The sequence below is a fragment of the Taudactylus pleione genome, unplaced genomic scaffold (assembly GCF_031769625.1).
Source record: "Taudactylus pleione unplaced genomic scaffold, aTauple2 ptg000707l, whole genome shotgun sequence".
NCBI lineage: Eukaryota > Metazoa > Chordata > Amphibia > Anura > Myobatrachidae > Taudactylus > Taudactylus pleione.
The window spans coordinates 16,697,122-16,718,671 of record NW_028285109.1 but is presented as its reverse complement, the minus strand read 5'-3'; the positions used below and the strand labels follow the sequence as shown (position 1 = coordinate 16,718,671).

Sequence of the window (21,550 nt, the reverse complement as noted above, 5' to 3'; positions counted from 1 at the left end):
AGAGAGAGAGAGCGAGAGAGAATTTCACGCTTATATCCAAACGCTCTCATTGCCTCTACACAAAGGATGCTTACATTCAATTTAATAATAAAATAGGTAAAGATTAGCTGCAGGAACAACTCTGTTCTGCTGTAGATATTATATTATAGGCCTGATTCTGAGTTAGGATGTGAGCGCATCTAATGAGTTTAGCAAAGTGCACATGTGCTGTAGCAAACATACGCATCTTGCAGTTAACAATCCATTTGCATTCAGACTGCGGCCATGTTTGGATCTGCGTGACTTGGAATCAGGCCATATGTGAGTAACAGCTGCAGCGTCGAGCACAAAACAGCAACCCTGATCACCAGAATTAATCAACTGGTCCTGGCTACTGCCAGGAAATCTAGTTTGTTAATTGGGACCATGATCGGTTAGGTAAAGAAGTCATTGGCCGACGACTGTAAAAAACAAAAAACAAAAAAAACCCATCATGTAATCTGATCACGTGGCCCTAGCACCAGGAGTGGTCTGGACAAAGGTGGGATTACTTGGCAACCTACGATTTTTGTTTTTAGTTTATATATTATATACGATACCTACAATTTTTTACAGTCGGACTCTGTACATTGATGTTTGTAATCACGAAAAGTAAAGAAAAAATAAAAAAAAATATGATATTTGTTTTTTCACGATTTATGTGTTATTCTCCCTCAGAATGATTTGTTTGTCCTATACACAGCAGCTGCACCACCTTAAAGTTTCTTGTTCGGTAATTGCAGACCACCGCACACTTTTATAGTGAACTTGAAAAGGACAGAAAAGTCCCATAAGTGCCTTTAGTATTGCAATGTTACTCTGTGTCATAACAGTGGTGTAACTACAGCCCCCGCAAACCCCGCGGAGGCTTGGAGGCGCGGGGGCTTGTGGGGTCCTCTGGCTGCAGATTCCATGCGGACTAGACCATGCGGACTAGCCTCCAAAAATGGCCGCCGCCTCGGAGGAGACAGATGCTAGAGGACCTACTGTACCTCTAGCATCTGTTAGTCACCCAGGCAGGGCGGTAGTGCGGACAGCAGATAAGTGCCGTCCGCACTACACTATTAGCATAACAAACACAGCCGCCGGCGCCGGCTGCTGTGTGTTTGTTTTAGCACTCGATGAGAGTCAAACAGACTCTCATCGGCTGCTGCGCCCACTGCCTGAGCTGGGCATCTCCTGGCTCCCGCAGTGGCTGATGGGAGAGCTCTCCCATCATGCAGAGAGGGCCGGCCCGGGAGGACGCCAGACGGAGGAGCTGATGCCGGAGCGGGGATCAAGGTAAGTGGAGGTTCTTTTTTTTTTCCATCTGGCCGGGCGGGGGGGGGGGTTACTACTACTGGGGGGCATTGCTGGGGGGGGGTTAACTACTGGTACTGCTGGGGGAGGGACTACTACTGGGGGGCATTGCTGGGGGGGTTACTACTACTGGGGGGCATTGCTGGGGGGGTTACCACTACTGGTACTGCTGGGGGGGGCTACTGGGGGCATTGCTGGGGGGGTTACTACTACTTGTACTGCTGGGGGGGACTACTGGGGGCATTGCTGGGGGTTTACTACTACTGGTACTGCTGGGGGGGGAACTACTGGGGGCATTACTGGGGGGGGTTACTACTACTGGTACTGCTGGGGGGGACTACTGGGGGCATTGCTGGGGGGGGAACTACTGGTACTGCTGGGGGGAACTACTGGGGGCATTGCTGGGGGGATTACTACTACTGGTACTGCTGGGGGGGACTACTACTGGGGCCATTGCTGGGGGGGCTACTACTGGGGGTACTGCACTGATGGGACTATTACTGGGGGCACTGCACTGGTGGGACTACTACTTGGGGAATTATATAAGGGGCACTGCATAGGGGGACCACTACCTGGGGCACTATATAAGGGGCACTGCATAGGGGGGCCACTACTGGGTGCACTGTATAAGATGCCTGACAACGAGCAGGTAATTTAAAAGTAATTAGAAGCCTTACTGTGGGGTATAAATTGGTGTCAGGGGGCAAATATGTAAGTTTGCCTATTTGCCTATTTGGTAATAGGCATTACAGTGTGCGGCATAATGTGTAAAGGGCATTATGGTGTGTGGTATAATGTGTAAGGGGCATTACTACAAGGAGGAAAAATCATGCAAACTGACTAGGGGGGTAGGGAACATTTTTAACTTTTGCACTGGGAGCCAAATTGCGTATAAATGGCCCTGTAATTATTTTACCAAAATGCCATGGTGGGGGGGGGGGGGGGGCGTCAGAAATATTTTTGGCAGGGGGGAGCAAAATTTATAGTTACGCCACTGTGTCATAAGCTACAAAGGGATTCCTTATAAACTACAGTATTAGGGATGAAGGTGCTAGGAAGCACATAAATACTTTTTTGTTCAACATAAACAGGACACAGCACAAAAGATCTGAAAACGGTATATAAATCAGCAGCCATATCTTCTCACCACTAGTTTGTCTAGATGTCAGCATAACTTGCAGATGTGTTTTCCCAACACTTTATCAGAATGTCATCTATGGTTATATATCCCTATGTGGTACTGTTCTTTCATCGTCTTGTCCAAGCTTTGAAAATAAGTGAATCCTGAAGACTGACATTTCATAACTAGTCACAGGACGGCCCTGGAACAGTTACTATGCATCTGATCGTATTACCATCAGTCCAGGCTTCGTGAATAGAAGCTTTCTGACGAAACTTTTCAGCCAAGTGGTCTAGTCTTTCCAACCTCCGGATCTCATTCAGCAGCCACTCCTCATAGCCCTTCTCTGCTTGCTCCAAACCTCCCCATGCATTGTTTATATCCTGGGTAAGAGAATTGCGGGACACAATAAATCTTGTAGCTACAGAACAATGTCACTGAACTAAGACGTGCAGCCAGCAAGTAGCAGGCTCTGTGAGAACAAAGTCAGCGTACAGATAGTGTAACAGGAACAAGTAGTTTGGAGGATATATTTCTAGGTAGACAGAGACAGATCTCTCTTATTATAAAGAGATCAAAGCAGTATGCTTATATCTTCTAGGTGCTGATTACCTTATTGTCAGAACTTCTACAGAACTTTTGAATTTAGTAATTTTGTTTTTTCAGATTTGAAAACACATTGGAACAAACATACTCCAATCTATGCAAGAACCTCATAAAAATTAGGATTTCCATGACAACTGCACAAGGCAGAAGGACTGTACTTACCGAGACCATCTTCCCCTCAGAAGGCATGAATGCTGGCCGGTTGCTAAGTCTCAGTTTAGTCTGAAGAGTGTTAAAGTTGATTTCTAGTTGACACTTTTCTTGGACCTTAGGTGGCTTGTGTAGACGCCTATAATCTCTGAAGTCTTCCAGCTTCTGTTGCATGGCTTGCATGGTATTCTCAGGCGCACGGTTCTCCAGCCAAGGTATGGTCCGTCGGATCCATTCTAGCAGCTAGCAGAACACCAACACAATCATATAATCAATAACTAGTCCTTTTTGATAAAGCTTATCTGTTACTTACCATTAGTAGAGACTAACTTCCAATGTGATATTTTTATATTTGTTACTATATTTATAGTAGCACTACCCTGCCCTATATTATGTAATGTGTTGCTTAATTTCACTTCTGCTTTTAAACTTTGCACTTTATTTTGGGGAGGGGGGTAAATTATACTGTCAGCTCTCAAACTGCATTTTTTAAAAGATTATTTTAAATTGGCTAAACCTCTTCAAATATATCAATATATTAATGTACTAGAATATGTAACATTTCTCATAAAACCTCCCCTTTTTAGCAGTACAAGGGAGGGTTCAATACATCAGCAATAGGTGGTGGGATTACAGTGTGTACCAAGCCCTCTAACACTAAAAGAGTTAACCTTTTTCTGTCTTTTGTTGCAACACGTACATCACTCGCCAGTTTTTCATAGTCTTCCATAAGTTGCTCATTCTCCTGATTGACAGCTAGAACTTTGCAGATGCGATTGGCTGCAGTCTCCGCCTGCGTAGGAGGAGAGGAGAAAACAACTTAAATTACAATGGCACAACAGACCTTGCTCCAGATTACACACTTTACATGCCACAAAGCCTTGCATGTTATATTTAATACATGTAAGTAAGGAAATCTCAGAAGAAGACCATGTTGCTTTTACTCTATTTTTTCTAACATTTGTTTTTCTCTCTGGGACCAGTTTTAGACCTTGGAAAACATCTTAACTTTGTGCTGAATTGAACTGATCAACTAGTGTAATGGAAATTAAAATCAAGGACAATTGCTCATGGGAATCCAAAGAAATTAAATATTGGGACATTTTTAAATGTAATGCAAGCAATTATTTTAATGATCTACTAAACTTAGATTGTTTTACATATCTTAAGACAACAGTTATAGGTTGCAAGTAATGTCAGGGAAGGTCATATTAACTGTGTGAAAATGAAGCATGTGTACTCACTACAAATGGTGTAAAGCACATGTGCTCATTCTGATTATGCATAAGGCGGACTATGGCAATATTGTGCATCTCTATTTTATAATAAACACTGCAAGTCTTCCTGTAATATAATGCTCACAAGATTAGGAGACACCAAAGGGTTATTCCAATGCAATAGCTGTATAGCAAACCAGTTAGAAATTGCCAAAACACACTGGAAGGGTTTAATAATAAGGTTACGGTTTTATTAATATAATCACTCAACTTTTACGATATAAGTATTTTCACAGAACACTGACTGCAAAACCCATGCAAATTATAGTTAGGACTATATCTAGATATTTTATATGTAAAGAAAGACAAGGATTAGCATCCACAATCTTTGCTGTGACTCATCCTATACCTTTAACACTCAGAAGTGGTGACAGGAAAAAACAGGAATGATCAACAGCCTGCAAGCAGTATGAGAAGTTCTATGTAAGATATCAGAAAATTATTTTGAAATTAATAATTGAAAAGAGATTAACGATTGTCATTTTTTTACCCAACCATGTTTATCTATGAAAACTTAACAAAAACCCAACATCTGGTGGATATGACATTATTTCACCTATGGACAAAAATGGTGTAACCATGTACATGTTTCTTGCACTTACCGAAGGGTTAGGGACTATAAGGCACGGTTAGGGTCAGGCACCTACCCCTACGGTTAGGATTGGCACCAGGAGGGAGGGTTATGGTTAGGCACTAAGGGGAGGGTTAGGGTCAAGATTAAGGTTAGAAAACAATAAAAAATATATGTGTCGACCATTTTCATGTCAACCTTTTCACCATGTCAACCATTTGCACCTGTCAACCTTTTGTCCCTGTCGACCTATTGACTTTCTAACATCTGGTGTCTATATAGACATTGTCTACCTTTTTACTGTATATCTTTCAATCCACACACTCTGTAAAATGGGGATACATCACTAAAGGCAGATTTTACATCCCTGCTTCCTAAACTTTACACTCATGTGCAAAATGAGGCACAACTCTGCTAACTTCCCCCCTGAAATGGTGCCATCTCGGCCTGCAAATCTATTAGTTTATCTGTAAAACTGAAGATATTCGTGATAAGTTAGCATGTGATGTCACATAAGGGAAGGCAAAAAGCACTCTGGCACCTTTGGAAAGAAAACGTTGTGCCAAAAGCCATTCTGTAGTCCCGATATTCACAAAATGACTAAACTGTATTCACATAAATATTAGTTCAGACCTGAACACCCTCAGTGATGCCACAGGTACCTAGTAGAATTGATCGTCTGCATTCTCCATATTGTCCAGCCCATGGTCATATTTTCAACATGTAACATGTTCAGACATGGACAATCAACAGTGCGGCTGTTACAGCGGTTGCGGAGGCAAGAACCCCAACGTCGCAGGTGCAGCTAATGTTGCAAAACTTCAGCTGTGACAGTAAGTGTGTCCCTATTCCTAATCTCGGCATTTCGCAAATTGTCTGCATTTCACTTTTCTTACGACATAGTCAGAGTCTACGCACTTGTGCCGCCGGTAGAGAAGGTTATGAAGAGATTTTATATTATATAGTAGATCCACACGGCAATGTGCTGGATTGCTGACCTCCTGCAAATGTGCTATATTGCCCAGTAGCTGTTCCTCCTCAACTATTTCAGAAGGGAATAACTTTCTCAATGCATAAGAGCATTCATGCTGGTAATGGTGCATATTTGGAATACATTAAGCTCCCCATAGAAAAAACTGAAATTCATTCTAACTATTATTATTATTACTACTACTTTACAGACGCTAGAAGAACACACCTTATGCTCACATGGATATTTTCTACTTAATATCCTTGGTCAAAAATATGGGGGAAAAAAACAACCCTAACCCGATTTTCATTCTGAAGCCACATTAAGACACTTTGCTGCCGTTTCTTTCGGACTACATGTATGGTGAACATGTATGTACAGTAATTTATGCTCCCTTTTAATTAACGCAGTACTGTACATGTATTCTTAACATAAATGTATTATTACATGCGGTAAAATAGTTATGGTATAACAAGGAATACAAATTGTGAAAAAAAAATCATGACACAGAGAACCAAAAACGGTGTCACTCAGCTTATTATGTGATTACATTGATGGCAAACACACACATTGTACATTACTCTGACATTATACAGTTACTGTGAGAATTTTGTGATCACTGCAGCTGCCTGTCCACGATCAATTTAAATTAACTGCCAATTAAATTCCATGTAAACAATTAAAATAAGAAAAGGCATCATTTAACATTTCTTTGTATGTTGTAAAGATCTGAAATATACACGTTATATTGCAGGTTTAGAATATGTATAAACAAGATAACTACAGTCATTATTACACATTCACTGAAGGAGGTCACTTATCTCAACCTCATTGTGTTTGCATTAAAAGGCGCAAGTGCAAACAAATTGTGAAAATGCACGTGTGCTGAATGTAGAAACACCATTAAAATGAATGGACCATTGAAATAAAATAAAATATGAATAATTAAATAGGGCTTAATATTATCCAGAATAAGCAAGGTTTATTTTAATTTTTTTAATTTACTTTACTTAAAAAAAAAAAAAACTTTCAACAAAGTGGTTATTTTCCTCTTTTTAATAGTGACAGATCCAGTTTTAGAAACTGTACTTACAACAGTGTTAACATTAATAATATTTCCTTCTGAAAAATTAATAATTTGAAAAAATACTTTTATTACTTTATTTTATTAATCTATTTTGTTTGTGAGTCTGGGTGCAAGTACAGATGTGTACACGTCTTAACGACTTAGCTGTGTCACCTGACTTTTTCTTAAACTAAGCTATTTTATACCAACTTTTTTGTGGCACAAAATACTAATCCTAAATACTTAGCACACTATTAACGGATTAGATACAGATTTCAGGAAAAAGTGGAAATCTGGCTCAAAAGCCAAAAGACAGCGGCCCTATACGAGTGACTCAAGACACGTGTCGTTATGCTTTATCTGCAACTCTATACCAATTAATTTGCAATAAAAAATATTAATCCTAATGCGGTCATATACTAGTGCGATTTCGGGCTGTCTGCCCAATTTTAGATGCGTCGTACGATGAATTGTGTTGAAATCGTGTTGTATTTAGGTAGGATACGATCCGATGTGCGCTCCCGCCGCTATTAAACTTATCATATGATCAGATGTGCAGTCCATATTATCTATCGTAATCGTATGCAGATCGTGCCGTGTATTTGTTCATGTGATGCATCGCACGTCTGACTGGCGTCATTTCATTGACAATTTGCCGTGGAGTTCAATGGAAATCGTAAGATGAATCTCATCTTACGCTGGTCGTACTAGTGTATGGCCAGCATTAGTGCTCAGTACACCATTAGCTACTTAGTATACTGTACTTTTAGCCAATTAAAACGCAAAACTTAGGAAAGTACTCAAGCACGCAAAGTGCTACCCATGGCAGAATGTCTGCATTGCGCCTTATGATGCAAAAAGGATAGGTGTTTAAGGGCACATCTGTAGATAATTTACCATACGGACATGGTTCTTATCCCAGTAATCAAAAGGAGACATTCAAACAGCACTGTGTCAGATTCTGGCCCTGGCACTTACTGGACAGAGCATTTAATCTGACATGATCCAGCTGGAACCCTTGGGGCAGTAGCTATTATTTGCCTTTCAATATTTTACTATTAAGCATCCATTTGAATGCGGTTTTGATGGTCAATTTACTTTCCCTTTCTTTGGGAGAGAATGAGGAACCGGAATACATCCTCAGTTCTGCAATAGATTAGTTATGGATATGGAACAGGTGGTTAATCTAAAGCAGGAACAATGCAGGAAGAGGGGAAAAGCAGTTTATCTTGATGGCTACTTCAGAGTATGGTAGCTTCTTATTACTGTAACGCCTACGCAACTCAATTGAGGCCATTGTACCAATGATAGGAAATACAATATATATATATTTTATTCTATATCAAAAACAGTTTCACATCATACAGCGTAGCAATCGGTTAGAGTATTTAATCTCTGGGAACATTTAGATCTCAGGCCTGGTCTTATCAACACAACCAGAAGGAAAGTCACAATTGTATCCTATGGATCAGGCTTTAGGTAACCTTGGACTCTCCAACTGTTGCAGAACTACTAGTCCCAGCATATCCACCAGAATAATTTAGATAAGTTGTCTGAGTGATAAGAAAGATTAGGTAACACACTATATTATACAGGCTCTTAAAGAGTCACAAAACTTAAGTCTGTTTAAAACAGAGCATGTTGGGACTAGCAGTTATAAAGCAAATGGAGACTCAACGATGGTCTACCTCTGATACAGATGAATGGTGACAGCATATATCGCTTTGATTGCTACCCTATTTGATTGAAGGACACACCAATGTACGGGTGAGTGACAGACAGAAGATTAACACTTAAATGGGAAGTGAACAATGATGTAGGGTGCACATATGCACCTCGCCATTCACTCAATGACACACCACATAAGGTCTTTGGGTGAGGGTGCAAGCTTCTGCAGAGCATGTTTCATTATGTGCAATATCTCACCTTCTGAGCACCTGAGAAGGCGTGGTAATAACATGACACATAGGTCATTAAAGCCTTCATATCCGGCCTTAGCGTCCCTATAATATCTGTACAGGAAAGGAAAAGAAAAGGTTTGAAAGGATAAAGAGAGCAGAGAGCATAGAGCATAGTGTAAGCACAGTCACATGGAATGAGAGGAAGAGCAGGGCCAAAAAAAGAAAACTGCTCCCAGCATGCACTGCAGGAATAATCAGAACTTTGCAAGGATCTTATTGTCAGGACAGATAGATACAAGTTCCCTACTATCTTCTCCTTACCCCGAACACGGAAAATATACATATACACACACACGCACAAGCTTTCACTATTGTGTTTAAAATATGTAGAACATGAATTGCATGAATGGTTTATTTTCACCCCTGTATGGAGATAGTTGGCTTGCATTGTATTAAGTGCCTTTCATTAGGGTGTTAAACATCTATTGCTTCCTCTGTACGTCTATGTGGAATGTCAGTCACACACTACCGTCCTGCTGGCCAGCCCAAGTACCGAGAACACAGTGAATTTAGGGCATTCCTGCAGGTGGCCAAATTGGAGAAGTCTGTCCATTCCATGGATCCAGATCTCTTCCAGCATTAAAGAGGCCTGTACAGTATATGCAATAATTGCATAGACAGAGGTCATCTGCAGTCAATTCTGATTGCCTTGATTGCATTATCGAGCAGAGGGATCTGATCCCAGTCACTGTAATATTAAGCCGAATGCCCGATATTGCTGCCTATGCAGCCAGCATAAACTAAAATGAAGCTAGGATCACCTGTAAACAGAATATTAGAACCTGGGGTTAACAGCCAACTACAAGATAAAAGAGCATCAAGAAAAAGGAAGGTAGAAGCTTGTTAAATGTACTCATAGTTTGAATGAGTTTAGGGTTTAATAATAGAAACAGAAACAAAATAAATATTTGAAAGACGTATAATAGATTAAGCTGATTTACACTGCTGAAGTCCTTACAAAAACCTGGGCATTACAGAGGGGATTCAATAATAGAGGAGGCAGGAGACATAGGCAAAAAAGCTAAAGTCTGTTTACTTCCACTGGTTTCAATTATCCCTTTTTGTCTATTGTACTATCAAATGGTGCATGCATAAACACAGTCCTGGTGCAGGCCTGATCTCATATCTGCACAGAGTATCAAGCAAAGCTCTGCAAGGATAGAGCCATTGTATTTGTCTCTGTACTATAATCCCTCCAACCAAACCCCAACGTCAGTTTATAATGCCACACAGAAAGAAAAGCATAGTAAACGTAAGCGCTTATAATTGCAAAAAAGATATAAAAGATAAAAAAGATAAAAGATAACAAAATGTTTTTCATAACTTATAGAAAGCTCTCCTGGTGGAAGAATGCTGGGGCCAACATTCTCGCACATAGGGGAGAATCAATTAGTCGAGATAACTCGTCTACCAGGTTTAATGCAGGTAAATTCAATGTAACGCAGCTGGGCCACCATTTTTTGCTATTCAGTTAGCTGCGCAAGTTAACCTGCATTAACTTTCCATAGGATTTAACATGGATTTTTATGTGCAGCCCCTGAGCAGGTGAAAAGTTGTGGAAAATCCCTATTTTAAGGAAAAATGTTGGGATTTGGTACAGAACACCTGAGACAGCCAACCAAATGAATAAGTAGACATTTAGTAGTTTTTAATTAGGTTAATTTAGCCAATAATGTCATAATTTTAGGTGATATTCTGCAAAATGCAGAATAATGGGTTAAGAGATGGGGGACAGGTACACGCTGCTGCATGGAGGGGACAGGTACACGCTGCTGCATGGAGGGGACAGGTACACGCTGCTGCATGGAGGGGACAGGTACACGCTGCTGCATGGAGGGGACAGGTATACGCTGCTGCATGGAGGGGACAGGTATACGCTGCTGCATGGAGGGGACAGGTATACGCTGCTGCATGGAGGGGACAGGTACACGCTGCTGCATGGAGGGGACAGGTACACGCTGCTGCATGGAGGGGACAGGTACACGCTGCATGGAGGGGACAGGTACACGCTGCATGGAGGGGACAGGTACACGCTGCATGGAGGGGACAGGTGTACGCTGCATGGAGGGGACAGGTATACCCTGCATGGAGGGGACAGGTACACGCTGCATGGAGGGGACAGGTACACGCTGCATGGAGGGGACAGGTACACGCTGCATGGAGGGGACAGGTACACGCTGCATGGAGGGGACAGGTATATGCTGTATGGAGGGGACAGGTATATGCTGTATGGAGGGGACAGGTGTTTTTAGGTTTGCAGGTGGGAGTTACAGGAGGTTTTTTGTTTTCTTTACGAATATTTAAAAAAGCTTAAAATGACACAAATGAAACTTAGACATTTATTTGCACCTCAAATTAATCTAGATCATTCATTTGCAGAAAAAAAAAAAACACGTGTTCTATAATTTTTTCCTGTTTATTAATAAATGCAAAAAAACCCCCAAACATTTGACACCTATGAAGAGCCCCAAATACTTTTCTTTTGGCCAGAAAGACTTCTATACGGTTATCCAATAGTTGTACTTTTTGGGGGGTACAGGCTGATTTCCCCATACTTAACGCAGGTATTACCAGCCACAATTACCACACAAACACATGTTTAAGCCTTTTCCAACTGAATTGTGCATTAAGTGGAAGAGCACACACACGTAGTAATCAAATTTACTGCACGATAAGCGCGTTAAATCAAACCGCAGAAAACAAAGACTTTACCGCGTCTAATTGAATCTGCCCCCTGATGCGCTCTAATATTCCCATTTGACTGGGAAACAGTTTTCCCTTCATTGATGTGTGTGACCATCGGAGCTCTGAAACGTCATAACGTTCAAAATTACATGTTCAGCGCCAGCCTTGGGAGTGGTAACCTTCTTCCAACATATCACTTTGGGGGTGTAGCCTAGTGACAGAGCAAGTCTGGGGTCATGCCCCGATTTCCCCCTGGGCAGAGTAGACAAAGAGGTGGCTGTAAAACTCCCTATATTTGCCTGCAGCCTGTAAATATAGAGAACATATCTTTCACTATCTATCTATAGGTATATATCTCCTGTAAGAGGCACTAAAACAAAAGAAACATTTTTGGCAAAGGTTTTCTTTGTGCATGGTTCTATTGTACAGACATAAAGGGACAAATATACTGTATATGCAGAAAACAAATGCACCATACAACAATTTCAAGAACTAAACTATCATCAGCGAATGAGACTGAAAACAACAATGGATGACATCACAATGAGCACGGAAAACCAATTGGTAACACAATAACATTTTACTATGTATTACAGTAGGTAATGGGAACATGAAAACGCATCATCTATATCTTTGTTGCATAGATTAAATTGGCCTTATCAGCCCAGTATGTTTTGGGTATCATCTCCTCACAAAGGAATATATATATATATAAAATTGATGGAACCCTAGGAGTTATACTGCACTTCTGGGATCTACAAAACAAGCACAGTTCATGATGCATGCGTGCTTGGAGAACTCCATAGCAGTCCTTACCCAGTCAATTGTTAGTGTACGACTAATGGAGTCAATTCTATGTAGCAATAATATTACCACTAATAAATCAGGCTATTATTTCCTAGCTGAAATATAGAATGATGAGTGAGATCTACAACTATAGAACATTTGCTATCCATTTAATATGCCATCTACAATATGGGCTTGTTAATGCAAATATGAATCAAGGCCATCCAATAAACCCTAAATTATTTTAGCATCGGAGATCGTGGCAATTAAAAAGGACCCATTGCCTATACAAATAAGGCTCATTCCATCAATTCACAAGGAAGAAGTAACATGACTGCAACACTCATTGGGGTGGATTCTGATGTAGGAGCAAAGCAAAAAAAAGCCAATAACGTTGTAACTTGAACAAATCAGGTTGTAATGCAAGGAGTGCAAATACGTATTTTTTTGCATACAGGGTAAATACTGGCTGCTTTTGCATGTAACCCAATAATGCCGGACAGCTTTATTTTCATACTGCAATTTAGATTTCAGTTTGGACACGTCCCTCTCACACCTAAATATCCCCCCCCTTCCCCCCTACAGTGCAACATTGTTTTGCCAAGGTGGAAAATTATTTTCCCCTACTTTGCACCAGAGTGATATCAATAGGTGACCTCACGCGATATATTAATATTTTATATTATGCATTTAGAAATGTATCATCAGGGAATAATTGCTAAAGTTATAAAGACATCTTTGTCATTACTAGTGTTTTAAATGACAGTATATCAGCAGTCACATGAATGCAAAAGCCCCTTAATGCATTTTGCTGCAAGATACTTTTTGGATGGTAGAAAATATCTTTAAAAACAGCATATTTAGCTTGTAGAAATAGTCAATTGATATAACACATGCAAGTATTTAACCCCTTCCTGGCTCCGTCTATGTAGGCCAGTGGTCAGGGAACAGGGGTAAATTACCCCACATGGAGTAAAAATGAAATTCCTGGGGGTAATGGTCAGACAGCTGCGCATGCATATGAATCATTCTATAATATAGAATGACTCATATGCATGCCCGGCTGTGCCGCAGGGATACTCTAAGTCAGACGTCCGCTGAGATGTTATTACCAGCGGACGCGCGGTTCCTTCCCTGTAGCGCCGCGTTAGCCGAAGGCTGGAGTCCTCTACTGAACTCCAGCTTCCGGCTCTCTCCATGCGCACTATGGGAGAGACGTCATGACGTCTCTCCCATAGTTCCGAGGAGCAGCCGGGCGGACAGGACGGCGGCGGATGCAGGACCGGGGATTAAGGTAAGTGTTTTTTTTATTTTATACAAGCGGCACTACAGGGGCATTATAAGGGGGCACTACTACAGGGGCATTATATGGGGGCACTACTACAGGGGCATTATATGGGGGCACTACTATAGGATTTCCTTCATTTCAAATCAAGGGGGTAACGTCGGCGTATCTAAATATATTTTGGGGTAAAAGGTAAAAAAGTTCCCTGACCCCTGATATAGGCCTTTTATGAGCTGGCCACGTTCAGACATCAATATCAGTAATTATTGATGCAGCGTACGCACAAACTGCACCTTATTTTTTTTCAGGACGCTGACATTCCCGAAACATTAGTTTGCTTTTTTCTACTCACACAGCAAAACCAAACTACTAAAATCATCCCCCATTTTTTAGTTTATTTTTTTAAATTAAGATTGCAAGAACGTGAACTAAAAGTATAGTGTGTATTTTTTTCTACCCACAACCAAGATATAGGTTATGGTTCTTGCTTCTGCATTAATCCACCTTTAGAAAAACGGCAAATAGCCAGATTCTACACACTGGTTTTCAGAATGACATCTGCGCATGAAAATGATAATGCACTTTTTTATGTGTTGGAATAAAACACATAAAATGTGTAGGAATAATATGGTAGCCCAACGAGGCATACCAGTTTGAAAAATAGCCAACTGCCTGCATGAAATGTGTTTAATAATGCCAGGGTGGGGGGAGATCTGGGCATCAGAACTCTTTACCTGAGGACTGCCTAACATTTTCCTAAGTGTAAGGAATTATTGTCTGGTGATCACCAGATACCGACTACTAAGTGGGGAAAAAATGGGACTCCCTTCTTTCAAATAAGGGTGCCCCCAAGTGTGTAACTGCCAGAATGGGTGGGACTGTAAAGTGCCATCCCCAATACACCAGTTCTACTAGTAATTCTGCAGTGAGGTGATCACAGACAATAAATAGGAAGGTTATGGACATAGGCCCTGATTCAGAGCCGGACGCTATTTGCGGACGGTCGTTCCAAAAAAGGGGCCGGCTATTTAAATTGAGCGCTCGCTCTTTGCGGTTTGTTGACGCCTCTATGTTTGAGCGAGCGAACGAAAAATGTGCTCGCTATTTTGTAAAGACGCCCCTTTGCCGTTCGCAACACACGTCATCTCCGGTATTTATTAGATTAATCGGGTACATCGAAAGGCATCTGAACTGCTCGCAGTGCTTGTGGTAGGTTTTACTTCCCGCTATCACTGCGAGCAGTTCAGTCTAAAAGACAACCAAGATGACGTGGTCGATGACGCTCCTTTACTAATTATGCACTCCCATTAAACGCCCTTTTGACCGTTTGGCACGCCTGCGTTCAGATCTCCACTCCCCCGTTTTCAAGCACCTTCCCCTGTTACCACCCACAAACGGTACATTCTGTCAATCACATTAGCAGCCCCTCGCTGTTTTGCGAGCGCACGATTTCCAACCGCAATGACTGGTTTGCGCATGCGCATTACAACCCATACGCATGCGCAGTTGTGCGAACATCGCTCAGAGCGAACGAGCGGCCGCTTACGAGCGGCTCTGAATCAGGCCCATAGTGTGATAGACTACCCACCTATTTCAAAAAGGGTAACCCCTGAGTTTATTGAGGTCAGGAGGGGTACTTTATAATTATTTCTGCAGTACAGGGAATAGATCATTTAAATAAAAGACAATTCCCTTCTTTCAAAGGAGGGTAACCCTGAGTCAGTGAGTGCCAAAATAAGGGCGACAGAGCACTTTAAATTCTCTTTACCCTATTTCCTGGCTTATATGTTTGCAGTGGTTTACCTGGAAGGGGAGGGGGTTAATGAATGAATACATGCCAGACAACACCCAACAATAAGAGGTAACAAATAAATTCCCCTGAATGACCCCACCCCTGCATTTGAGCCCCAACAGTGCTTATAATGAATCACAATCATTCTTAGCAGCGAAGGGGTTAAGAGAAGGCCAAGATGCATTGGTGCCAGAATGGGGGAGATTTGGGCATTAGGACCCCTCTCCTAAACCTATAGATTTCTTAACATTTCCTGTAGTATAGGGTGTTAATGGCAAAATTAAAAAGTGGCCCTCGTATTTGAAACCCTGCAGTTCTTACCACAAATCACACTCTTCTTTAGCAGTGAAGGGGTTAAGAGAAGACGAAGGAGTAAAACTACAAAAGTATAGCGTTTCCCATATAATTCAGGTATAAAATTAGGTTTGTAAGCAATAAAAGAAAACACAGGGGTTTAAACTCACAAGTTGCTGGCAGGCAAATGTGCCATTTTCTAGGCATTAATGTGTGGAGCGTTCTGCAGGGGATCGCTGACTGACGGCTACTCTGGATAAAATGTGTGTGTAACGTGGGCCCACTGGGAGCTGGTAATGATGCAGAATTCTACAAATCGGGTTTGGTGGATCTTTAAATCTTTGGGATCACAGGAGAGACAACGATTTACATAATCAGGAAGTGGGGAGGGATTTTGCACAAATGCGTTGCCTCCTTTGCTCGGTCAATGTATGCAATGAGCTCGATATGAAAAGCAATTTACAGAATTCACAAAAATATACATAGCATACAGGATTCTGAGGGCAGATATATTTTTATGACATCAGGGCTCACTATCACTAAAGTAGGTATATGGGAAAAATATTCTTGTTAGTATTTGTAAATGCAACGTAAACAATATAGGGTACATCAAGCTTTATGTTTCTTTACCCTGGGATACTATTATTTATCCCCAAATTGACTTCATATTCTACATGACTGATGTCTGCCACCTCAATGGAATGATGCCACCTGATTGGAGGAGTGCCACCATCATACTAACAGGCACGAAAACATAATTTCAAAATATTCCCAACATATCTGGAGAACACAACGCGTTTCGCAGGATTTTTGGGAACAATGATAACTACAAGAGACGGACTGCTTTTCTGTGTGTCAAGGTAAAATAAGAGGTATAAAACAATGTGGAAATGACTTAAATTTACCTAGGCTTTTTTAACTTCAATTATAAATATCCCCTAAACACCATAGAAAATCAACTTAAAAGAAGGCTATTTTATATTATAAGCATGAATAGTCTCAATTTAGAAGATAAATTGCTTATTTGCATCCTTTGACTTGTCAGAATGATTAATGGAACTGGAAGTATTTAGAGATGTAACAAAAACGTTCTCCAATGTTTCAACTTTACAGAGCTCAAGACCCCTAGTTTGTACTGAAAGAATAAACAAGCCTGATCTGCTGCTAGTCTGAAACCCGCCATCCCTAAGAGACAAAAGGAAGAATATCCCAGCGCTAAAACAGATAAAGGGAGAAAGATTTGCACTTTAGCGACAGGAAAAATGTGCGTTTTAGAGAGAACTTGGAACCCTGGGGATACCTTCTGGGCTCCTGAAAAGGCGTGATAGAAGCTAGAAACGTAGGTCATGATGGCCTTCTCATCTGGGCGAGCAGTCCCAACAATGTCTGTCAAGAAAAGGTTTAAAGCATGTTGATTCAATAAATGAGATGGAAACAAATTAAAATGTTGAATATACAAAATGAGATAACATGAACTGGCAAACAGTGATTGTGAATGGAACATTTAGCCATCACCTCACATTAAGGAGATGCTAGAGCTCCTAGAGAACATTCTGTGAATCAGACCATAAAGCATACATATAAACATATGCTAGCACAAAGGGGTAGATGGTTACGGGACCCAAGTTACTCCATACCAGTTGGTATGAGAAATGGATAATGTCAATACAGGTGTAGGATGTGGATCTTTACTGTCCAACAGCTTTCAGGACACATAGATGCCAGGTGGACCATAAACAAATACAGTCAGTGGGCCATATACTTTAAATAAGCATTATTTTAATTCAAGTAGTTGCTTGAACTTGAGTAAATTTAACTCAAGTTTGTGAGGTCATTGGCTCAGATTACTTTGGTTTTTAACAGAGATTTAAGGTGAATCATAGCATAATAAACATATTGTGTCTTCTCAAAATGAAGGCTAAATAAAGTACATAAGTACATAAAGTGCTGTCCATATGCAATTCAAACAGCTATTGGCTCTATTAAGTCAGTAAGCAATTCCATTAAATGGTGTGATGTAAATACACACAAGATAAACAAGATGAAATGGTTACACTTCGTATGATTAATCGTTGACTGGGCATGGATTAAAACTCAAATAGTTCCTTGTCCATTGCTGTGATGAAAGTGGGTGCCTGGGATATATCAATAAAAGACAAGGACACCTGCAATGCATTTGCACAAGACAAATGCCAGAAATGGTTTGCCCATTTTACTTTAAGTACAATTCATTAAAATAGTTTTCCATTATGTGCCACCTGTTCACCTATCTGCTTTGCAGTTATATGTTCCCCTCCATAGGCTTCCAACAGGACAGTGGGACTAAAGCACAAAATCCACCAAAAACTACAATTGTATCCTGACTCTCTATCTCCACATTAGCAGTCTAGATCCCAACCACAAATAGGTGCCATTCTAGTAGGGTGACAGCATATAATCTGCAATACCTTAGCCAAAGGTACGCTAATCCCTACAGACCAAAACTAAATTGGCTCACTCTGGGAGAGTGGGAATGTTGGGGGAAATGTCTGGGGGAGGGGAATAAAAGACAGGGAGGGCTCAGAGGTTTATGATTAGGAAAGTAACCATAAACCAGGACTGCAGCTTCAGACAAAATCCTATCTGGACATTTTGGGTTTCATCTGCACAGCAAGAGACAACTGATCGCAGCCTCTGGATTCAGGTTGCTGGTGTGGGCCCACCAAAAGCAGCAATAGAAACCCTGGGACATGTATAATCCTGTAAGAGCACGAGACCACTGGTCTGCCAGTCTAAGCCCTTTGCAAGTATCACCTTAAGGAGAAGGCTAGCCATTTGTTGTTTCTTCATTTATCTTATATAATACAGTTAAAATCAGATGAAAATGGGCTACAGGATGGTCCCATGAGTATCCCAGTTGCTCATATACACTGGTAATGCTATGTGCCATAAACGATGAGATGACATTCTGCATTTCCAGTTTGCTATTTGCCAAAGAAAATGCAAAATACACTTTACAGATCTACAAGTCCCAGAAAAATTGGTAGCAAAATACACAGGACAACTAGGGATGTTACGTACTCTAAGCAACTGGTAAATCCTCAAATGCCCAGACTCCACAAAAGCAGCACTCCAAGCTTTGTCTGGTACAATTCAGAGAAGGATACCAAGGTAGTTGTGGGCAGAAACTGGTTTAGGCCACACACCTACGAATAAGTTTTCTAGGATCCCAGCCACCGGTCTCGGACCATCCACTTTAGGTCAACCCTACCAACAAAAGCATCATCTATACCTTCCACTAAGACAACCCTTACACATCCCTGCTGTCTACCTTTCAATCCCCCTTATACTGAAATTAGTTGCATAATATGTGATTGTCAAAATTCCAACAAATTGTAAAGTGCTAAATATATTAAATAAACTACAGCTAATTCCCACAGAATTTAATATTTGGAAGCTACCTGACACTGATGGCTCTCAATGATACATAAAAAGAGGTTACAGTAATACCTTTAACAGTCAGTTAATAGCTGAAAGTATAGTAAATACAGGAGAAATCAGCTACTCACATGCCTAGATCATACGTGGTTCTACTATACTCTGAGGTGCCCTGACTGTGAAGGAAAATATAAACTGACGTTTTTTAAGAATAAATTACATTTGCAGAATAAGATTTACCTTCAGCATCCAACATCTTAGGAATGTCTAGGAACCGCTCAGCAACATCGAATGCAGTGTTCAGATTTGTGTAGGGGTCATCCTAGAAATACAGTATGAGGTGTTAAAAAACACACAGAAAATTCCCTGGAGTTTATTAAAAAAAGAAAAAAATAATGAAATAAAATGACCCAAATTACAAAATAAAAATATGAGATATGGTAAGAACTTACCCTTGTTATCTCTATTTCTACGAAGTCCATTGGGTTCCACAGGATACCTTTGGGTATAGGCGGATGACGTCAGACATCGGGCACCACAGAGTTAAAGTTTTCAGCCTCTCAGGATGCACTGGGGTCCCCCTCCTATACCCCGCCCCCGAGCCAAGGCAAACCAGTTACGTAACAAACCATAGGCCGGAGGAGGAGAAGAAAGAGAAGAAAGTCTGGAACACTCAAGAATCACATTCTCACCAGAAGGAGACGGAAAAACCGGTGACCAAATCAAAGCCCATCTGCAGTACAGGTGCGACAGGGCGGGAGTCCTGTGGAACCCTATGGACTTCGTAGAAATAGAGATAACAAGGGTAAGTTCTTACCATATCTCAGATTTTTTTACTTCAGGGTCCATAGGGTATCCACAGGATACCTTGGGGATGTCCCAAAACAGTATCTTTTAAGTGTGGGGACGCTCCTGTGCTGGAAAGAGAATCCGCCGCCCGAAGGAAGCATCCTGAGAGGCGAAGGTATTAAATACATAATACCTTACAAAGGTATGGACAGAAGACCACGTGGCTGCCTTGCAAAGCTGAACAGCAGAGGCACCACGTCAAGCTGCCCACGAAGGACCCACAGACCTAGTGGAATGAGCCCTAACAGAGGATGGAACAGGAAGGCCTTAATGAATATAAGCCTTAGAAATTGCCATGCAAATCCATCCTGTCAAAGTTTGCTTAGTGGCAGGCCAACCCTTCTTATGGAAGCCATAGAGGACAAACAAGGAGTCAGACTTCCTAAAAGAATTGGCACGATCAACATAAATCCTTAGAGCCCGTACCACATCTCAGGTGGCCTCACCAACCGATAGGTCTGGAGAATTAAAGGCCAGCACTATGATTTCCTCGTTAATGTGGAAACTAGATACCACCTTCGGGAGAAAACTAGGGCGAATGCGAAGCACTGCCCTGTCCCTATGAAAAATAAGAAAGGGAGGCCGACATGAGAGAGCCCCCAATTCTGAAACCCTTCTGGCCAAAGCAATGGCCAGAAGAAATACAGTCTTAGCTGTAAGCCATTTCAAATCCACTGAGCCCAGTGGTTCAAATGGCGGTCCTTGGAGAGCCCTTAGGACCACAGACAGATCCCAAGGAGCCACTGGAGGAACAAAGAGAGGCTGAATACGAAGTACACCTTGCAGAAAGATGAGGACATCAGGAAGAGTAGCAATCCTACGCTGATACCACACTGACAGGGCAGAAACCTGCACCTTCAGAGAAGCAAGGCGAAGACCATGATCAAAGCCCGCCTGTAGGAAAGCCCACACCCTGGATATCTGGAACAACTGAGGATCATAGCCTCTAAGGCGACACCATTCAAAGAAAGTATGCCATACTCGATGGTAAATTCTTGCAGATGCAAGCTTCCGAGCTCTGAGCATGGTGTTAACTACAGAGCTGGAAAAACCCCTGGACCTTAAAAGGGCTGGCTCAACAGCCACGCCGTCAAAGACAGATGACCCAGGTCCGGGTAACGGCATGGATCTTGAGACAATAGGTCTGGACGTTTATAGTGTCTATGGAGAGACTCCGAAGATCTGAGCACCATTGACCGCTGGGCCACGCTGGAGCTATCAACAGGAGCGTGCCTCCTTCTTGCTTGAACTTCTGAAGTACTCGAGGAAGAAGGGAGAACGGAGGGAAGAGGTACGCAAACTGGAAGGTCCACCGGACTGACAGAGCGTCTACCAGAAGAGCCTCCTCGTCTCTTGTTCTTGATCCGTACATAAACAGCTTGTTGTCTTGTCAGGAGGCCATGA

The 21,550-nt window shown here is 41.5% G+C and overlaps 1 protein-coding gene across 3 annotated transcripts in view; it reads right to left on the bottom strand.

The window, feature by feature from the left end:
• The window catches only part of ACTN1 (actinin alpha 1), a 139,114-nt gene that overhangs the window by 30,708 nt on the left and 86,856 nt on the right, over positions 1-21,550 (bottom strand). For all 3 annotated transcript variants that reach the window (XM_088456527.1, XM_088456530.1, XM_088456528.1), the window contains exons 7-11: positions 19,538-19,619; positions 17,181-17,266; positions 3,894-3,986; positions 3,206-3,436; positions 2,673-2,820 (exon numbers count right to left, since the gene is read on the bottom strand). In XM_088456527.1, the coding sequence (XP_088312653.1) occupies positions 2,673-2,820; positions 3,206-3,436; positions 3,894-3,986; positions 17,181-17,266; positions 19,538-19,619 (640 nt within the window). The remainder of the gene's footprint in view (positions 1-2,672; positions 2,821-3,205; positions 3,437-3,893; positions 3,987-17,180; positions 17,267-19,537; positions 19,620-21,550) is intronic.